Genomic DNA, 22814 nt, shown 5'->3' with positions numbered 1-22814 from the left:
CTATTCATATATAAAATGATGTAGAACGCAGAATTAATAAATCTGCATGTAAATAAATAGAATAAGAAATTAAATTTATAAACCCATGCTAAGATTATAAATAAAATGTATGTGCTCATGCAAAAAGTAAGTTTACAAAAAAACAAACTTATAAAAAAAATTATATATACTATCTACAAAATAAAAATTATCATAATTATTTCTGTTATTTACAAAACGAAATTTGCGAGACAATTAAGAGAAAGAAAAATAAATGCCTGTAACACAATTTAGGAGAGAAATAAAAAGTTTTTATATAAACAGAATTCAGAAAAAGGAAAAAGATAAGGAGGAAAGCTGTGTATTTCCAATGAAAGTTAGGTGCGTAGATCGTTAAGATAGTTTGTAGTAATTGGAATCACTGACTTTGAACATTACTACATTTCAAATAGCAAATTTTATTAAAAACTAAATTTTTTGTATCACTCTCTCTTAAAATTATCTGAAGGTTTATTATTAGATGGAATTTTTTTCGATTGGAATATAATTATCTATATCTCTTATTTTCTGCTCATGCGTCAGTGTGAATCAATGATTTTAAAACTTTTTAGATAATATGGGAGAGCACCATTTCTAGTTAAGAAGTATATTACAAATTTATTCTGAAATTTTACATTCAAATGCTCATTGAATCTTTTACTCCACTTACACTATTTTGATTCGTCATTTAATCAAAAATTTTCCAAGTCTTCTATGATATTCCTTTGAATTTACCTCCATTTTTTCATTCGTAACCATCGCTGTTTTGGCACAATGATCGTCGAATTGATATTATTCACCTGTTCCTTCACCAATGTAATTTCAACCAGTCGCTGTCAAATTTCATTTTAAATCTTATTTATAAACGGACCTTGGTTTAGCATACCTCAGATTTTAAATAGATAATTGACCGTCAATAAAAATATTAATTTTAGAATGAGGCTTTGAGAGCCAGCTTGCCGCAAAGTTAATTGCTGCAAACTCAGCTTGTAAAACTGAATTGAAATTATTTAACTGTAAAAATTAATTTTTAAAAGGGACAAAACTTTTAAAAATGCACATTGTGAACCATATACTGTTATCTATACTGGTTCCGTCTACGTATGCATAATAAAAGCGACTCAATTATTTAAATGTTAAAATACTAGACTCTGTTAATCAAATGAAAATACAAGAATAAAATATCGAGGCTTTCTAAAGTTGTGTCACTTCTAGGTAGCTATAAACTTTTGCCCATATTATTATCTGGCCCCGCATAGAAGATCTCTATCTTTTCTTCTATTCATGTCCTTTTCTTCCTTTCTTCTTCTTCTGCTTTTTTTTTTTTTTTTAAAGCAATTTTGAGTTCGAATTTGAGAAATAGAGAGAAGCAGTTCGTAGTTTCTTTAGATTTGAGATATTACAAAATAAAAGTTTTCATATCTATAGTGGAATTATAGGAGCATAGTTGCAAGATGCAGCCTTATCATCTAATTTACTCACAAGGGTTCCCGTCAACTTGAACCTAAGGCTGGTCACGTAAGAGTTATTGATACGGTATTTGTTTATTTCTACTTTTTCTTTAAAAATATAATGAATAAGTCACTTGTTTTTACTATTTTCAATTTCAGCTCGCCATCCATGCCAAATCCTTTGCTTCTATTTTTTTATTCGAGAAAAACTGCATTCATTGGAATTTTAATGATCATTATGAAACAGTGTGTAAATACAGAGAACTCTTTAAATAATGATTTCGATTATAAATCTTCATCTATAACTAATGAAGGATCCTCGAATAATTATCCAATTGAATTTCTTTCGAGTGAGGAAAACAAAAATCCGGGGAATCGCGATGAGTATTATTCGATTACAAATCCTGAAATTTCTGAATCAAACAGCTATTCAACTTTTAAAAGCGAATTTTCAGAAGATGAATCTTCGTCTCAAAAAATACGAAAACGTGACGATGATGAAGCCTCCGCAGATAACGAAGAAGAATCCGATCTTGAATCAGATGAAAATGGAGAAGAACTTATGCCAGAATCAGATGGAAATGATGAACTCAAGACTGAATCAAGTAAAAATGATGAACTCAAGACTGAATCAAGTAAAAATGTTGAACTCAAGCCTGAATTAGGTGAAAATCGAAAATTTAATCCTAAATCAAGCGAAAACGAAGAAGCACTTAACCCTGAATCAAGCGAAAACGAAGAAGCACTTGCACCTGAATCAAGCGATAACGAAGAAGCATTAAAGTCAGAATCAGACGAAAATGAAAAAGAATCAAAACCAGAGCCAAGCAAAGGCGGTACATTTTTAGGATTCGGAAAACCTCCTATTTCTTCCCCAAATGACAATGAAGAAGTTTTACCGCCTCCACTAAGCCAAAACTCTTCATTTCCTGAATCTGATGAAGAAAAGAATGGGAAAGCAGAAGAATCTGTATCTATATCAACAAGTAATCTGGAAGAATCCCTCATACTTCCAACCATTGGTGAAGGAGGTATAGATTATTCAGATGAGACATATGCATTCCACAGTAAACCAGTACCATCTGATTTTTCATGGCAAACAGGAAAATCTAGAACCAGCGGCAAGCGAAGAGGAAAGGGCCCAGCTGCTGCTGCTGCAAGAGCTAAAGAGTTTCGGCCGGAAGACAACTGGGATGAAGATTCATTCTACCCACGTTCTTTCCCAAGAGCCTGGAAACTTCAAAAAGCTAAAACAGTCAAACCTCCCCAACCAATGGTATCTTGGAACGAGTTTTTAGTTATGCAGGACAAATTTCAAAAAAACAAGCTAAATCCAAAATTAGCACCGAATAATCAATTAAGTTTGTTTCACAAATCTAAAGATAATCTGTATAATTTTGTAAAAGATGCAATCAAGCGAAACAAACAAATTGAAAAAGAATTAATGAAATTAAAGAAGATGCTGGAGAAGTAAGTACATAATATATATATATATAATATGTATGTATGTATAATTCATAAGTGAGAAAGTATAAATTTATAAATGAGTGAGCGTATAATTTTTTTAAATAATGAATACTATTTCCAAAACTCAAATACAGTACATTTCTGAGTATCCGGCCTAATGTGGCGAAAGGACGGATCCATAACAAAAAAGCCGAATAGGCCGGAGTTCTATGAATTCATTTCTTCGCACACCAGTCCAAAAGACAAAGTTTTTATCCAAAACTCACTGTTATAATACTTATTTTCTTACTTCTTATTGAGTACTCTCTCCATTTATCTCATTGTGAATGTAGCCACGCTCGGTGAATCATAGAAGCAGTCGTGTCGAGGATTAATAGGATTCTGTACTGGTAGTTTATATATATTTATATACTGTACGGCACGATTCAATGATTTATTACAGAAAAAGTAAGTTAAAGGATATAAACTGTTCACATTTTAACATTCTCTAAACAATCTTAAATACAGGAAACATAAACAAAGCATTAATTTAAGTCGTAGGCCTAGTTCTTAAGAAAACAGGCTCAAACTGATTTTATTTTTCTCTGATAAATGATTGCACACATATGAAAAGGTAACCCTAAGATAAGAGTCAAAACTTACAGTTTTTAGGTTTTGAAAAAGTCTAATAGATGATTCAATGGACGCCTTGAATTCTTCATTTAATTACAATGAAAGAAAACTCGGCCGGATAGTCGCGAATCGGATACTCGGGAGTATATTGTAATTTGTCATAGTTAGCTTCCTAAATTAAAAATATGAAACTAATTAAAATTTAGAAATATTTTCAATGGTGCACATTTCCACCTTTTAAAGTATATCTGTGCTAAATTCGTAATTCTAGATCTAATGTTCTGTCCTGTAGAGCGCCAATACAAATACACACTTTTAGCTTTATTATTAGTAGACACTAGTCACTTTGGCGACATCTTATTTCGCCGACATTAATGGTTGTTAAAAATTTCAATTATAGATTTTGCGTAAATATGTCTTAATGGCTTCCTAAGACATATTTACATCTAAAGCAAAATACATATAAAAACTTCAAATGTTGATAGACATTTCACTTATACAAATTTAGTTGGTTACGTCGTTCGATTCAATGTTTCATGCACTTTTTGAACTCTACATGGTATATGAGATCTATGCACTGAGATACTATATAGAGTGGAATTTATAAAGGGGTGTACTTTAAAAAAGTTTGCACCATTGCTTGATTTTGAAATCAAAGCTTAATTTATGAAAAGCAAAATTTTAAAAATTGCAGTAAATGCTCACCTTATACTGAAACTTATTCAATACTAGCCGCCTTTGGCGACCAGTCGGTTCGCCAATCTTAATGTTCGTTTCAATTTTAATAATTAAATATTTGACGCAATTCCTACTTTAATAGATTCTTCATCAAAATATTTTAAAACTTCAAATTTTGATAATCATATAATTTACTCATAATATTATAAAGGTCATAACGTAAGTCAGTCAAAACGTCATATGTATTTCTATAATTTTCTGTTAGCTCTCGTAGAATTTATGCTTTAAATTAAAGTGGAAAGAATTAATCTGCAATTAATAAAATATTTTTTATTGAAACAAAGCATTTTTTTTATAATATGATTACTGATAACAGAGTCACTGAGCGTTTAAACTTTATGGGCACTAAAGAATATCTTTCTTTCTCAAGAATTTGTCAACAAAATTTTCTCAGATTCATCATGAACAGATCGATTAAATCGATCTGTTCATGATGAATCTGAGAAAATTAATGAATTATTATTAATTGTTATTAATTAATCGATTAATTAACAATGTTATGTTTAAATGCATCAAACACTAAGAAAATAAAACGAATCGTTTAAAATAATCGGTCGAAAACAGGTTTTAAAAAACTACTTAAAAAATGATGCACCTAAAACTATAAGCATATACAAAAAATATATAAGTAACATAAATTCAATTTAATTACAAAAGTATGCAACTAACCTAAAAATAATTTAAATCAAGAACCATCCGTTGATAATACTGTCAACAATCAGAACACAATGCGCATGCATGAATTTTCAACGCCAGTTACGGTAACGCAAATGCGTGAATTTTTCTACGCCAGTTGGGGTAACGCTATGTAGATTAGAAATTTTTAATTTCCTTTATTCGGTGTTATTTTAATTCAAAAGTACTTCAGAATGAATCTGAAAGATCGATTTATTAACAATGTTTAATTTTAAATGCATAAAACATTAAAAAAAATAAACAGAATCGTTTGAAATAATCTGCCGAAAAATGTTAACCCTAGCCTCATTACTGTTGGGAAAAAAAACTGAAGCCTTACTCATTTGGCGTTGGGGAAAAATGAAAAGACTTTTTGGCGGGAAAGTTAGTTTTTAATTAATAATTAAAATTCTAATTAAAAATTCAAAAAAAGGGACCCCAGATTCACATTCCCGACCTCTAAGGTATACATGTACCAAATTTGGTAGCTGTAGGTCAAATGCTCTTTTCTGTTGAGCGTCAACACACACACACACACACACACGCACGCACACACATTGAGCTTTATATATAAGTATAGATGGAAAAAATATGCAGAATCTTCATATTTTGATCATCAACAATGGAAAAAAGCCGGTATGAAATAATAGTAGTAAGATAGATTTGAAAATGATTTGAGTTTCATTTCAACAATGAAATATAGTGTTATAAATATGCTAATATAATTTTAAAAGTTGATAAATATAGAAAAAAAATATAAGTCAAAAATGAATTAATTTAAATGATAATAGCTTTTTTGCATTTTAAGATGACATAAAAATTATTATCGTTCTATTATATTTTCTAAAATTATGGAAAAACACTAAAAATTTGCTAAATTTTTCATTAATTCAAAGTTTAAGAAAAATCCCTCCGAGGTGCATATTTCGACCTCCTGAAATACATGTCTACGAAATTTAGTAGTTCTAAGTCAAATTGTATAGCACACACACAATTGTACCAACACACACACATTCGCCTTTATTATTAGTAGAGATAAATGGTTGTTTTTGTTTCTCGGAATTCCAATCAGTCTATAACGATGGTCATTATTAAAGATCGTTCTCTTATTTACACTTATGTCACTTAAAAACAATTAAACGATCAATCACAAAGTGACAAAATTTAATTTAAAATTCACCATTACATAAATACGCAGATTTATCAGAGATCGAAAATTCATCTCATTTCTTAATTATTCTTGTCTCAGTGTCTCATAATAATTCAACATCCGGTGAATTAAAGTCTTTTTTTTAATAATTCCAATCACATTCATATAAGAAATATTTAAAATATATCATTCGAGGTAGAAAAGCTGAGAAAAAAAATTTCTATAAAAACAAACAAAAACATTAAACAGAACGAAATACGGGGCACTTTTTATTTACATTGTTTGTCTAACACCAATGAACACGATTTTATATTACAATCGTTGCGCTGCCATTCCATTCCTTAAAGCTGTTTCTTTTTAATTTTGAAATAATTTTAAAATGTTACTTCATAATAAAATGTTTATATAAATTTTTTAAAGTCCAATTCAACTAGGTTCTTGTTTATTTACACTGCACTTTTTTCGCTGAATGTTTGCTAAAAAAATATTCAAAATAATTATGTAAGTATTATTATGATTTTAGGGCTTATGAGAAATTTAGAAGTCAATTAAAAGCAACGGTCTCTTAAGTTCACACCTATTATAATTAATCAATTAATTATTTCACTCATTCCTTCTTTAGAAATACAGCAGAACCGAAAAAATCATCCCAATTCGACAGCTCACCCCGAATAATTAACAACACCCTGCAGTTGAGCATCCCACTTCAACAGAAAGGAAGACTATTTCCACAAGAATTTAAAATAAAAATTGAAGCAGAAGCGCCGCTAAAAATCAAAACTCAGGTTGGTGACAGAAAAGATGATGAAAGCCGAGTCAATAACAAACCAATTCGTTTGGAAGAGAGGTAAATTTTTATACTAAACAATTTTAAGCAAGGTAATTCCTTTATAATGGTTATCGGATTTCTGAAATACGAGACGTTATATGAAACAAAGGATACTATAAAGGAAAAAAAGCATTATGGGGTTCCTAAAATTGAAAAAAAATAAGTACAATATATCATATAAATGCACTTTTACTTTCTAAAAAATACAATGGAAAAATATTATAATAGTTAAAATATTTAACTACGGTGTTTCGATGAAGCACCATGCTTTAAGCCCCGTTCCGATGGTCCGTGCGCATCTTGAGACAGGCACATTTTCTCTTCTCTTGTGGTTTACCGAGGTTCTTTGAAGTCTGTTCATTTAACAGACAGTTTGCGGGAAGCTTCCGATCGCCGTCCACAAGCCGGAGTGCTCCTACAATCGGCCAGATAGCAAATTTGCGATCATATCCGTAAAGACAAGAGGCCGTCGGAACGGGGCTTTAGATAATCCAAGCCCGAAGAAACCATTTTTAGAATTATGTCAATCTGTCACTTAAAAAAGAATTATATAAATGAAATTTTACATTGTAATAACTAGAAACTCGGATAAATAATAAATATATGCAGTGAAACCTAGCTTAAAGAGGATCATTCATTCCTGATTCTTACCTATAAAGCGAAATATTCGTTAAACGAAATATTTTTTTCCCATAAGAATCCATGTAAAATACAACAATACATTCCAGTTCAAAAGGAAAAAAAAAAGTACTGGGACAAATTTGTAATAATGAAATTAATTATTTATAATGCATGCTTATTATTTACAAAAAAATTGTCTAAACACATTTGTATTTCACTAATTTGGCGAAATTCAAATTTCAAAATTTGGCAAAAACGAGACACAGCATTATCGTTGAAGGAATTTGTAACGCGCATAGGTACAGTATTATCAGGGTGATACTTTTCAATGCACGATGCAAAAATTTCAATTGCTTTCAACATCTCCCTCATTTCTTGATGGTTGTCATTCTCCAGAGTTCTGATCAAATCTCCTCTGCAGCCTTTTGCAGTGGCATAGATTGCAATTCCATAAGCTCTTTGGTAGTTCTGGCTATTTTTTTAAAACTAGATCATCTACGTCACTGATACCCATCCAAATCTAGCCGCAAAATTTTGGCCATGAACCGTTAAAGCTACACAAATATTTGCTTAAATGGTTCGAAGTTGCGTTCGACAACGCTATCTTGTCAAAACTTCTTCCATGTAAATAGATATAAAGCACACGCTTCAAACAAGCACTTAGCACAAACTGATGTAGGTTTGAATGTGACGTCACGATGTCTTTTCGACACTCGTTCTGCAAAGCATCGCTCGTTAAGCAAGGCACTTTTTTATATTTTGTTTTGCTTGTTTTATGAATCATTCATTATTATCAGAGGTGTTCATTACGCAAGGGTTGACTGTATATCCGATTCTCTTTTTCATACTTTGAATAAAAAACGCGCCATGTTGTATAAGCATGCTACCAAGCTGAGGCAAAAACATGCCAGGAAGCTGAAATTAAAAAGGACATTTTTTACTAAAACAACCTTCACTTTGTAAAGATAGTTATTAATATTTGTTAATAGTTTCTTGGCCGCCCCTACAAAGCCCCATTATCAAGGCTTTTTTTTTTTGACATCTTCTACTAAACTTTTTGCAGCATTATCCCAGCTTCTGTTCTATACTTTCTATGCCCACATACAAAATGCTATTTCAGATAAGAGATTTTTATAAATAACTTTACATCGAAAATTCTGGAGCTATATTTCACATTTCTTTCAGTGGCGAGATATTCATTTTTCCGACTGTATTTAGACTTTTCCTTCATCTTTTAACCTCAATTTTCACCAGTTATTCCAAGAATTAGATTTTTTGGCATAAATGTTCACTTTTTGTAATTTCCAGATGTTTTCAAATATCTATTTTCGAATAAACCTTTTCACATTTACAGACAGCATATTCAACTATTTGATAAAATGTTGCCCGGTATTTTAGAATATCATGTCATTCGAAGTTTTCTTCAATTCTCGTCCCTAGTTATAAAACTTTACCTATAGTAAATGAATTTTAAAAAATTTTTCATGCAATGAAAGTTCAAAATTCCTAAAGATTTTCTTCCACCCTATATTTAGGTAAAAAAAGATAAGAATTTACAATCCTCATGGCTATGTATTATCACAAAAATGTTAAATTTAAAGTTCAAATTAATATTGAAATTTGTACCAAAGAATTTATAAAAAATTGAGTGCTTAAATTTTTTAAATCTTTAATCATTCATCAAGTTTTAAGGCACTATGGGAGATGGAAAGGAGGTATGTTAAGCCAATAAAATGATTTTGAAACTAATTTCAGATATTTTAAACCATTAGAAAGTTAAGTTTATCAATAAATATGAAATTATTACCAGATATTATGCAAATGAGATTTAATTCCATTCAGTCTGAAATAGCTTTAAAAAATGAATACGATCACATTTTGCAAATATTTGCTAAATAAATTTACAAAATTTTACACTAGTGAAAGGAAACATTTTTGATCGATCCATAATTATTAATGTTTGTCTTTGCTAAAATTTTGAAATGAAAAAGCTAATTGGCATATAAAATTCCAGGGGGGGGGTAGCCCTAGGATCTAAGACAAGGATTCTTATTTCCTAAGGTAAATGTTAAGTATGTAGGAAGAGAGGTGGGAGTTTCTTCTCGTTGGCTCTACGAAGAAGATACACCTTTTGAAATATTAAAAATAAAATTTTAGAAGGCACTACAAATACTGGGGAAATAACTGTCACTTCTTTCCAACATCTGCATTTTTTTCAACCCACCTACATGCTATACGAGATGAAATTGATGTTTTGATTAAAAGTGAATCTAATTTTAATTTGTTTATGAACCTTTCATTTGAACCATGCTCTTAGAGTTTCATGTGTAAACTGACGAGTCAATTAACACTGCAACGTTTTAATTTAAATCGACCCATTTCGATATTTTTTAACTTTCAGATAATACTCACTACATTGTTACTTTTTACATCGGAATTTTACACGGAAGTAAAAAAAATCTTTCAACTTTTTCTTTAAGTAATGTGAAAATAATGTTTGCAATCTTCTACAATTGTCTATTCAGCCTCTGTTCTTTTCCCTCATTGGCAAGTAATTTAAATATCACACATGGTACGACTGAAGAGGACAAATAGATGATACGAAAAGAGATTAATTAATTCCGTAAGTGTAGTGAAATCTTACTGGTAACAATTACTGGTTCAGCAGTTACTATTTCACTTCAACAAAGATAAAAATTCTGCCAGTACAACTTCTTTTCTGCCCATTAGGAAAAGTTTAACAAGTCATTTGAGTATACTCATTTCTTTATATTTATTTATTATACCTTATATATACTCATTATATATATATATATACTCATTATATATATATATATATATATATATATATATATATATATACACACAGTGGTGGCCAAAATTGTGGACACTTCTGAAAATTTTTATATTTTCTAACTATGTATACTTATAGAAAATAATGTAACGTTTTACAAAATGCAAACTTTTATATGTCGTTTTCAAGAGAATTTAATGCCGATTTAAATACAAAAAGCAAATTTCAAATATTTACAATACAAAAAAAGTTGAAAGGCAATAATTATCGAGATACATTAGATGCTGATGACTACAGTGAGTTATCAGTACTTAGTAGAGTAGCACTTATTTTTTTACTACAGCTTCACATTGATGTTTCATTGTGCTGACGAGATTTTTAAGCTCTTCCTTCATTACTGCATGATGCCCAGAAACCGTTATAGCCTCAATTAATCCTCTTTTATTTGATGAACGCTTCATATGTACAAGAGTTTTGAAACAGTGCCATAAGTTCTCAATAATTTTGTGGTTGTGTTTCCTGGCCATGGTAACAGTTCAATGGTCTTTGTACTAAACCACACTTTCGATATTTTTGCTGTGTGGCAAGGAGCTGAATCCTGCTGAAAAATAAATATGTTGTAGGGAAAAAGATCACTGATGGATGGTACAAGTTTTTGCTCAAGAATAGTATCAATGTATTTTCTTGTATTTAATGTCCTATCGATAACACGAAGGAGACCAATACCATCTGCCAAGATGCATGAACAAATCATAACACTAACTGAATTCTTCATAGTTGCCTGAATGCAGTCAGGATGTAGTTCTTCGCCTATTCTATGTCTTATATATTTTCGCCATCACTACCGAATAATATCTCTCCCGCCATATAACTAAATTTCATCACTCCATATAACTTGTGACCACTGATCATCTGTCCAATCATTGTGTTCCTTTGAAAACTGTAGTCTTTATATACGCTGTTGTAAATTGAAGTAAGGATTTTTTTCGTTGAATTCTACTTCTTAGTCCAACATCTAATAATCTTCTCTCGATTGTTCTTGGAAATGACAGAAACTCCAACATCTTTTCATTGACCTCTGATGGTCGCTGATGGCATTCTTCTATCTTGGAGACATAGTCTTTATTCTTCTGTCATCAACAGGTATGTGCACTTTTTTCAGCCATTTCCTGCTTTGTTTTTTATTGAATTTGCCTCCTGATATTGTAAACAAACCTTTCGGACTCCAAATGTAGTCATTGAACAATTGAGCAAAAGAAAGATCATACTCATGTAACACAATAATCTTAATTCTCTTTCTAGGTGTTCAATCTATTCTTTTATTTGATGCCACTGCTTCTTGACTAAATATTAGAAATATTTACAAAATTACAGATGAAGGGAAAGAGAAATTGCTTTTACTCTGCAATATAGCTGTTTTTCTCTCCCTTTACAAAAAATAATAAAACCCTTTTTTACAGATCTTCTGAAGATTCAAATACAACCTCAATCATTAAGATTCAAGTACGTGAAATCTCAATCAGTACAAAACTGCCAGACATGTTAATAATTTCAAGTATACCTGTTTCTTCCTCAACATTTATGACTACAACCACAAGAAGTACAGAAACTGAAGACTATGATCCTCTAAAAGCAGAAAGAATAGCTTTCATTAGAAAAGGTGCAGAATTTCTTCGTCGTGCTTGGTATAAATACAAACAAAAAAGACATCCATTTCTTCAATAACAAATAAAATATATTTTAATTTCTAGTTAAATGAATATTGACAAAAATAAATGTTAAATAGTACACCTGCCTGAAGTGAAATCGAAAATGAAACAATATCTTATTCACCAAAGAAACTGCTGGAATGATGTTTCATGTTTATCTATTAAATGTTTACTCGCATGCTTATGTTTGTACTTTCCAGAGTCAAATGTCAGTTTTCAATGCCCATTAAAAATAATTCTCACCAAAGAAAAGAATCTGCAATACTAATGAAAAATAAATGAAAATAGATAAATCATACTGATTATTTTAATACCACAATTATCTCAATGAGAAATAAAAAGATGGATCAAAAAGGTATGCATAAATTAATGCAATTCATAGTCAGAAAACAATACAATAATAAAAATTTAGAGATAGAAACAATGGTGGTTTTTGAAAATGTAATTTAACATATGATTCATTTGTTTCAAAGCATTACTACAGCCTTTATTTCATTAAGAAATTACAAATTCACAAACCCTTTAAAATAGTAGTTATAACTACAATCCCCTCCATCTTTTTCTTTTTACACAGACAATGAGCTTGTTGGCATCTTGAAATTTTTTTCATGCAGATAAATTCTTAGTCGATCAAAAAGATCAAAGTCAAATTAACAAGGTGTCGAATTAAATGGAACATAGAATAAAACTAGTGGCATCAATGTCCATCCTAATTGGCCAATGCTCTCAACTGCCATGGACAACTTGATGTCAATTACCTGTAAATCTGTCTTCTTTACAATATATTTGGCAACTAATTCTAAAACTGATAACATTGTTTACACTTTCTCATATAAAGAAAGTATTGTAATAGCTAAAAAATTAGAAATCGTGATTTCTATTAGATTTTGAGCAAAATCTACTCGGAGGAAGTCTGTCTGTCCAGCTATTCAAATACAAGTTAACATGATAACAACAAAATATAGAGAGCTGGATGGATAAAATTCGGTACACAAATTTAACATTTATAGTGTATCAGCTATCAGATTTTGAGCAAAGTCCAACAAGCAGTAGAAAGTCTTTGTTCGTGTGTACTTTCAGAAGTATGTAAATGTGATACTCAAAAATGCAATAACTTAAATGCATCAAATTTGATATGTAATTTTGTGATAGTAACTGTAGTTTTGTGTCAAATTTCGATTTTAAGTTGGGGAAAAAAATCTAAAAAACAAAATTTACCTTTATTAAGAAACAAGAAAGTTTAGAGAAGATCGCTCACATTGGTTTGATCATGATTATTCTATGTTTAAGAAAGTTATTTTAGTTCTCTTACTGCTATGATCTAAAAAAAGGCGCCATCAGTTACTGCACAATTCACAAGTTGATGACGAAGATTCTAAATATATCCATCTAGTTCTCCTAAAAGAATTTCTAAGACGGACTATACTTATTTTTGCATTTTTAATTTCTTGTCTATATCTTTTTAGTTACGAATTTTTTTAAAAAAATATTTCCATGTTTTAATTTTTTTTAATCAAAAGGAATTTTTATCTGTTACAAAACTGTATGAAAATATGTCTAATATTTCAAATTTCCAAATCAGAATTTTAGTTTTAAAAAAACTTTCATTTGTTGCAAGTTTCTCTGAAAATGTAAAGAATTCAGAAATAATTTATGCCAAATATAGAACCTTAGAAAATGTTTATATTTAAAATAAAGCAGATTCCTGATGGAATCTATATGATGTTTCTGTATATCAAATAAAACTACTAATCTTAAGTTTTTATTTTCAAAATTTGTAATAAAGGATAGAACATCAACCTAGCATACTTTTCTCAGCAGATGGGTGATCTAAGTGTATGTAGAGGGAATTGAAAATTAAGAAATATTCATCACTTAAAAAAAAATTATTGTGCAATTATTATAATTAATCAAGAAAATTATTGTAGTGAAAAAAATGGTATGAAAAAATCCTACATTACAAATTAAGGAATGTGAAAAAGATTTCAACCAAAACTGAAAACTGATTACTTTAAATTTGTGATAAGCTAATGCAAATTACAAACTGAATATTTTGAAAAGTAGAAAATATTTTAAGCTGAACTGTAATATTATTTATAATTTGCTAAATAGATAAAAGAATACCAGATAAAAATTTGCAATTTGATTTTTATTCAAAGAAATAAAGAACAGTTTCTTTGAAAACAGAGAAAAATGAGATTTCACATTCATATTATAACTATTATTAGAGATTAAAATTCACAGAAGGAGAAAAAAAAATGAACAGATAAAAATAACTAACTTCTATTAAATAGATATTACAATACAATAAACTTAATAATGAGTGAGAAACATTCATGTTTCTAAAGTATACATACAGATCTACCAAATATAGCTCATATAGTGAAGTATATTAAAAATGCATTGGTATATTTTAAAAGCATATGATATGCATACATTAATTGAAAATACTGAAATAAACTTAAAAAAAACAAATAACTACTATTGTATACAGCTGTAAGTTGTGTACATAATCAACATAAATGCAAAAAAGTTGCATGCAAATTGTAAACACTCTATCAAAAGCTAATACTTAAAAAGAGTTTGGCATAAAATATGAGCAAAACATAAAAGTATAAGTAGATAAATGGCAAGGAGTAACAGAGATTAGAAGATTTTTAGAGCTCAGTTTTCTTTCCCTGAAGTTGCTGGTCAAACAAGTATTCGCCCATTGGGGTATCCATGCCTTTCAAGATGGACATGAATCTTGTAAGCTGGTCAATTGATTTTACTTGCTCATCAAAGAATTCATTCTCAATGAAATCCATGAGCTATATAAATAAAAAGAATGAAAATAAGTGAACATATATAATAACATGTTAAAACAAAAATGTATTTATAAATTGGCACATGGGATCAAAATATAACTTTTTCAGTAGAATTTCAATTCAATGTAACATATAAGTAAATAAAAATATACAATGATTGCATGCATATATGCATGCCATGACTTGTATCTTGTTCCAAATCAATCATATTACATGCATTTAAATTATGAAGTATAATTGCTTCTTTTCCATTAGCACAAAGATCTCCCACCTTGAAAGCAAAATTATTATTTTTGCTTTCAAGGTGGGAGATAACATAAGGTAAGATTTAAAACATAAGGAATTAAAATGAAAAATAATTGTAGAATTTTGTTCTCTTATGTTCATATGAAGTAAACAATTAAACAAAATCAAAAGCCTACTGGGTAATTATGAAAGGAGAGTACAAAAAATTCAGAGTCAAAGCAGTAAAATATTTAATACTAGCCCCCTTTGGCAACCAGCCAATTCACCAACATTAATGCTCACTAAAATTTTCAATTAAATATTTTATGTAACTTGCATCGTAATAATTAGTTTCTCTAGCAAAATCTTTTTAACCAAATTTTGATGGTCATATAATTCACTTATACTATTATTTAAATCTTAATGTAGTTTTATTCAATTTATTATGTATTTTTCTAATTTGTGGTCAGCTCTCGTAAAATGTCAACTTTAAATTAAAGTGGAAATGTTGAAATTGCAATTAATATAAAGCCAGTTTTTATTGAAACCAAGCATTTTATTTTATTTATCATCATCATTATTTATTTATTTGAATACGAGTATTGAAAACAGAGTCATTCGGTATTTAAGTCTTACGCATATTGCAGAATATTTTTCATAATTTAAGTAATAACTCAAAGTAAACTATTAATTCAACAAAAATTTCTCAGATTTAACATAAAATTCAGTTTTTAGTTTCACTTTCAAAAGGATTCAAATGATGTCAATAATATTTCCTTTTTTTCACGATCTATTTTTTACAGTCTTTGGTCCTAAGGAATCATATTCTACAAAATAATCTAGACACTCCAACTTTTAAATAAGTAAATGAAAGTTTCTATTTTCTGCGATCAGCTCAGACTGATTTATGAAATTTTGAATATTAAAGTTTTAGAACAATCAGCATTTTCATAATCTTAGGCCAATTAGTCTTGAGTAACTTGGGTGCCGATTGGTGTATTTTCTTTGAGATGATCAATGGAGAATTCTAAAACTACCCATTCGTAATTCATTGGAGTATTTATTGAATCAAGTTGCATAAAATATAAACATTCACTTCATTTGGACCATTTTAGCAGATGTGTGTCTATTACTAAAGGTTTACGAATTAGCTGTTAAGCCTTGATTTGAATGGATATTCTCTTTGTATTAAATAATGTTTGGCTTAAAACCAAATTAATTTATTGAATTAGTAATACAGATATTGTAATAGATCACAGAATAATTTTTTTGAGTTTATTTTTTAGAAAATATCATATTTCATATTTATTTCATTTTCTACAGACACATGCTGAAAATTAAGCTTTTGAAAATTTAATTTCCAGTAACAGTTATATTATTTTAAATTTGAGCTTTTATTAATGTAATGGCAATGTTCTGATAAAAGCTAATTTCTTCCCATGAACGTGAATCATGCTTGTGAAAGTTCAATTTTATCTTCATTTTGGCTGAAATAAATTGTTGAAAAATATAATCAAATATTTTTTTTAAAAATCGAAACTTAATTTATAAGTAAAAACAATAGTATCATTGAAAAGATTTTTTTAAACACCAATACATGTAAAAATCAATTTTGTGCTGTAATATTTTCAGAAGTTATAGAGGAAAAACGCCAACATTTTGCTTAACTTTTAATTAATTAAAATTCTAATTAAAAATTTGAAAAAAAATCGCTCTGAGAAGTACATTCCCGACCTTCAAGATAAGCACATGCCAAATTTGGTAACTGCAGGTCAAATGGTCGGGCCTATAGAGTGCCAACACACATGCACATATTGAGCTTTATTATAAGTATAGATTTCTCAAACATAAAAATTATGTAAACAATACTGATAAGAAATATTGCATGTACATCTGTTTCCATTCATAACTAATATTATTCAACGTAATCAGCTCCTTGAAGAAGCTCAAGCATCATCAAAACTACTTACCATTTGAATGGTAAATTGTCATTAAGCAATTATTAGTTTTAAATACAAATTATTACAGAATTATTCCAATGTTTTGGCTTAAAAATAATACTGTAATACTGCAATCAAATGTAAAATTTAAAAAGGTAGTCCATAAATTATATTATATAATCTAAATCATTTGAATGTTAAGCTAACTTAGATCTTCATACAAAATCATTTTAACATGAGATAACATTGAAGATTTATTCAACTAACCAAGAAAAGAAGAGAACATTTAATCTTTTTAAAAAATAAATTATTCTTCAAGTTAGAAAAGTTTTTTTAAAATATAATTAAATGCTAGCAATAAATATTAATTCAATGTTCAGTTGTACACTGAAATGTATGTTTCATAAAGTAACTGCATTATGATAATTTAAATAAATATAAAAATCTTACATGGTTATCTAGACATGTCAAGGCAGCAATGTCATGCAAATGGTGCAATTTATTATTAACATGTTTCTCCAGATTCAATGCATCACCAAAAGCATCTAAAGCTTTATTCCAACTTGATTTACCAGGCATCTGGAAAAAAGAATCATAAAATAATTCTTAAAAAAAAATCAGAAACCTGCTATAAATAAATTTAATAATCGTATCATCAACACTACAATACTAGACAACCAATAACATTTAAATTAAGGTAATAACAGAATATAGGGATAATTCAATATAAATAAAATTTTGAATTTGTATTCAAGTATTTAAAAATAATGCCATCAATATGATTTATAATAGAATAATTTTAATTTAAAGTGATTTTATTGAAATGAAGTTTTATAATACAATTCAAAATTATTTTAAATTTATATATGATTATAAATTACTTTTAAACTTTAACAGATTTCAAAAAATAAAAATACAAAATTACATATTTCTGAAGCAAAATATAAGAATACAACCCCTGACTAATTTAATAATTATTTCAAACCAAAATTCAAAATATTAATTAATGGTAAAGGATTAGTAATTCATTGACAAAAACAAACAAATATGATTTGCTTCCTGTAAACTAAACATTGTAAAAAGGTGCTTGTTTTCTTCTCGTAAGTGAGAGGCACATTCATATAGTTGAAATGCCAGTTTCGATCCTACGTTTGCAACTTTTGGCTCTTTTTTAATTAATATCAAAAATAATATATTCCATGGTCAAACAATTATATCTGAGAAGTCAAAAACCATAATTATGTGGGAAAAATAATACCAGTTGGAAATAGGTCATCTTACACTTCTTATTAGAGAATCTTGTAATATCTCTAATAATATTGAACAATATCAATTTACTTATTTTATATTTATTAACAATTAGACAAATTAATTGCAGTGAAAACCGAAATTCATTTTCCCTTGTATATAATCTATTCCTTATATATTTATAATTACAATATATGATTTTAATTAATGTGATCTTTGTATTATATAAATGGTAAAATGATATACGATTGCATTTCATTTTATATAAAACTCCAAATTTCTATAATATATTCTATATATGACATCTCATATAAATGATTTATTAGTATCTTTTTTCTGCAAATATCCACAGTTAAACATATTTTGTGATGCATCTATGTATAACAAAGAAAAACATTTTTAAATTATCTGCAAAATTGTATTAAATAGAGGTTTATCCTTCACACAATGATCAAATACTTCAAACAAAGTGAAATACCCCTGCAACCAAAAAAAAAAAAAAAAAAAAGACAAAGTAATGAATTTATCTCTCCAGAGTATTTATTCGATGATAATAAGAAGAAATAAGATCTACAATGGAAAACAATTTTTTCTTTAATTTACAACTTCTATTATTCTTAATAACAATGAGAGAATTCTTTTAAATCTTCAAAAGGTATTTTAAGTTCATACAAATCATGGTCATTGTTATAATATTATATGCAAAGCATCATAGATTATATAGAAGCATCAAAAAGCATAAACAGCAAATTTTTTTTAATGGAAATTTTCCTCATTCATGATAATTTATTGGGGTCCAAGAAAAGTAAATATTCAATGGCTCATTAAGCTAAAGTAGAAATACATTATCTTGAAAATAAAATGGCACTAAAGTTATGAATAAATTACGTTTATGAGATTTTTAAGACAAAAGCAAATAGTACACTGAAGATTTATTTAAGTATTATGAAGTATTTTATACACTTAAAAAAATTTCAGCTTTAATATTTATTTACCTTCAAATCAAATCCTGCAAATCTGGCACCACGGCTATTTAAGTAGTCAATAAACTTCTGTGCGTGTTCTCGTTCTTCCATAGAATTATCTGAGAAGAACTTGGCAATACCTTTCCTGGCAACTGTGTTATGATCAAAATGAGCAGCCTAAATGGTAGAGAAAAAAGTGTTGAATCTGTAAAAGTTTGTCAATGAGAGAAAGACAATTTTTCCTTTAAGAATTTAAATAGGCATTGGCTGTTAGTAAATTAAGTAAATTTCAGTTTAAAAAAAAATGAAAGTATTTTTGTAATACAACAATTAACATTCAAAAGAATTTAATCTATTTCCTAATAGGACATATATTCTCATATGTGAATGTTATACATTAAACAGAAAAATATATTTAAATATATATGCATGTAAAATATATATATATATATTTGCTTAAAATAATTTAGTAATTAAGTTAACTTACTAATCTAATATACATAAAATTCTACAGATTGCATAATCAGATGACAGCACTTTTAAATATTCTTTTGAATTTTGATTTCTTTAAATGAAATTACCAACCGAGTAAAGAATAATGATTGCTCAAAATGAAGATATTTTAAATATTAAACAAATAACTGGAATGTCTAATAATTAATTTCGACCTAAAAATTTAAAATTTATTAAAAAATCTTTATTACAACAATAATGATAAAGATTGGAGTAATACAAAGTTTTATATATAATTTATATTAACACATATGATATACATTAAGATCTAGACTCCTAAAAAAAAACTTCAATATTAATAATAAAGAAGAAGAATCATTTAATTACATGGATGATTCACTTCGCATATAAGTAAAAACTAAGTAAATGTATAAAATAATTACACAATCAACAGTAAAAATGATTACCATAGTAGCATAAACTAAACTGGCATGCATTTCTTCATCAATCTGTTTGTGAATAGCAGCTTCACAGTTCTTATGAAGCACATATCGATCTTTATGAGGCTTGTTCAAGTCATTGTCTAAAATTAAAAAAAAAATTAAATGGAAATGCATCTACACTAAATATAATAAAGATATACATTTCACATAACACACGAAATATTGCTATAGTCATGAAATTTTTTGTCTCCAGAAATAAAATTCCAGTTTATTCTACAAAATCTGGCAGAAAGTACAACATTAAAACCTGATTAATACTTAAAATTTGTTACAAATAAGTAAATATTTGAATTTCTACATATCTAACATCTCAAGGCATTCTATATTATAAAATTCATAGATGTAAAAGTATAAAAGCATTCAATAAATTTTAAAGATTAAAATCAAATATGGGTAAGCAGGAAAACATGTATGAGGAAGCATCTTAAATAGAATCATTAACAGGAAAATGGCCGACAAGGTCACTTTAATTATTATATAATTAGATGCACCACAAAGTGTTAAGTGCATATAACTCTTAAAATATGGTGTTAAAAACGAATAAAATATGTAAAAATGAAAAATATTTACATGATTTATTGTAAAATACATTTACATTTTCAAAATAATAAAATAATGCATCTTATAAAAGAAAAGTAATGTATCAGTAAGAGGAAGTTTTAAGATAAAATTCCTTTTCAAAATAATTAAGAAATACGCCAGAGAAATCTGGTTAACAATAGAAATATTTCTATAAAATTTTTTGAAACAAAAGAGTTTGCTGACCCATAAGACAATAAACAACTTGCAGAGTAAGTAGCAGAGCAAAGGATTCCAAAATAAGAGACTTCATTTTTCTTGGTTGTAGGGTCAATGAAATATTTTCCAAAAAGGAATTGAAGCAGAAAAATTCTAATAATATTGCAATTCTTAATCAGATAAAAGAGCCTTTGCACGCACTGGTACAGAAGGCTAGGAGCAAAGTTCAACACCGAACTTTCACGTTCGAGATACCAACTATCAACTGCGCATTTTATCAGATTTGTTATTGTTATTGTTGTCAAGCAGCCGAAATGATGCCAGATTTAAAATCCGTAATTTTAAGACTACTATTATAATGGCATAGTGGCTAAAATACTTAAAAGCACAACAAAAATTTCCTGGACAAAGGAGTCATACCCATGGTATTTTATGCTGACTCGAGTGAATATTGTACAGCTTTCAATTAAAAAAAAACAGCTTTCAATTTTTCTTTGAGAATAAAAGAAATTTAATATTTATGGATAACTACTAATTATTAATTGTAGAAATTTGGTACAAAAGACAGTAAAAATCGGATGAAACACATACATACACATATCCACATAAAACTATTCAAATGTTATTTAAAACGCTATTTAGCCGTTCATTATTCCCGAGTTCTAGGCGTAAGTTAAATTATAATAGGAAGTACACTAAGGTAAATATAAAAGAGATGCAACACTAACTTATTTTGAAATATCTTTTATCAAAAAAAGGGAGTCAAATGCACTTTGGAGAGTCCCACCTACTCACCCTTGGTACTTTGGTAAGAGTCCTGGTTGATGTCACCGTCTGGATATCTTTAGAAAACTGCAAACGGCTCTCTCTCGTTTTTTGAGTGGACACGCCAAATCCCTCAGATTCCAACACGGCCGGATAATCTTTGCTGAATGTCCTTGGTGAAGGCAGATCAAACCTCCCCCAATCATATTCTTAAATGTTTAAATTTTATTATTTTTGTGATTTTAAGGAATTCACTATTGTTTTTGGACTTTTTAGAGACCTTTGGTTTTATGGAGGTGGTATAATGCAGCTATACCACCTGGGATCAGAAACAACAACAACAACAAATATATGGAAACAATAAGGTAAAAGTATTAATCTGTTTAAAAGATGTTAGCAAAAGTTAAAAAAGAAAGAAAAAGAAATAATTTTTAATAAGTAGTTAGATTAATTTTATAATATTGCGAAAATGCGTTTATAACTACACTTTATATTACCCACAAACTACGTTGTAGAATATTAGGAACTCCCTGTGCTTTAATAATGCTTTTGCAAATATTGCGGCAGTAACAGAATCGACATTGAATTGTCCTTGACTTGATGAATGTAATCGAAATCAAAACCACGGCAAAATATAATTAAATTGTGAAAACTAAGTAAAAAATAATACTAATTTTGCAGAAACGGCTAGAAACAACGTGTGCCAACTCAAATTAGATTTTAGGTTACTATTAATAGATGCCGGGGATTAATAGCCAAAAAATTCGCCAAGGATCACATGATGGATTCAGGAAAAATGCTAAATTCGTGCCAAAGGTTCAATTTTTCTTCAATGTATGCCAATGCTATACGAGGCTTTCTCTGCCTTAACCAACGTCCGGAAGTTTTTGTAAGGACAAGGGAATAAAATATTTATTAGATTATGCGAGAAAATTTTGGGGGAAACCTCTTCTCGTTGGATTTTCTTCATATGAACTACATAGGAAAGAAATAATAACAAATAAACGGAAATGGAGACATGCTGAATAGGGAGATATATAGAACGAAATTATAAAGTTTATTCCAATCGATGCTACGAGAATTTAAATCATATTAACATAATTTTC

General features: G+C 28.6%; 2 protein-coding genes across 2 annotated transcripts; one reads left to right on the top strand and one right to left on the bottom strand.

The window, feature by feature from the left end:
• The first annotated feature begins 1707 nt into the window (after window positions 1–1707).
• Window positions 1708–2943, top strand: LOC129980754 (bromodomain-containing protein bet-1-like). The gene has a single exon (XM_056091137.1). The coding sequence runs from the start codon at window positions 1708–1710 to the stop codon at window positions 2941–2943; it is 1236 nt and encodes a 411-aa protein (XP_055947112.1).
• Window positions 2944–14192: 11249 nt separating this feature from the next.
• LOC129980834 (ferritin heavy chain A-like) lies at window positions 14193–21218 on the bottom strand. Its single transcript, XM_056091249.1, has 5 exons — window positions 20971–21218; window positions 20170–20285; window positions 19280–19426; window positions 17487–17615; window positions 14193–14874 (listed from the first exon to the last, which is right to left on the bottom strand). The coding sequence occupies exons 1-5, from the start codon at window positions 21035–21037 to the stop codon at window positions 14722–14724; spliced, it is 612 nt and encodes a 203-aa protein (XP_055947224.1). The 5' UTR covers window positions 21038–21218; the 3' UTR covers window positions 14193–14721.
• Window positions 21219–22814: the final 1596 nt, after the last annotated feature.

This window comes from Argiope bruennichi, chromosome 8 (assembly GCF_947563725.1).
Source record: "Argiope bruennichi chromosome 8, qqArgBrue1.1, whole genome shotgun sequence".
Lineage (NCBI taxonomy): Eukaryota > Metazoa > Arthropoda > Arachnida > Araneae > Araneidae > Argiope > Argiope bruennichi.
This window is presented reverse-complemented; position numbering and strand designations above follow the sequence as displayed.

What these genes read in the sequence shown, in the direction of transcription:
- LOC129980754 (XM_056091137.1), top strand. Translation starts at nt 1,708, where the DNA reads ATGAAACAGTGTGTAAATACAGAGAACTCTTTAAATAATGATTTCGAT.
- LOC129980834 (XM_056091249.1), bottom strand. Translation starts at nt 21,037, where the DNA reads ATGAAGTCTCTTATTTTGGAATCCTTTGCTCTGCTACTTACTCTGCAA. An exon ending in AGTTGTTTATTGTCTTATGG is followed by an intron (nt 20,286 to 20,970) that starts GTCAGCAAACTC and finishes TTTTAATTTTAG; the next exon opens with ACAATGACTTGAACAAGCCT. An exon ending in TTGCAGGATTTGATTTGAAG is followed by an intron (nt 17,616 to 19,279) that starts GTAAATAAATAT and finishes TCTTTTTTCCAG; the next exon opens with ATGCCTGGTAAATCAAGTTG.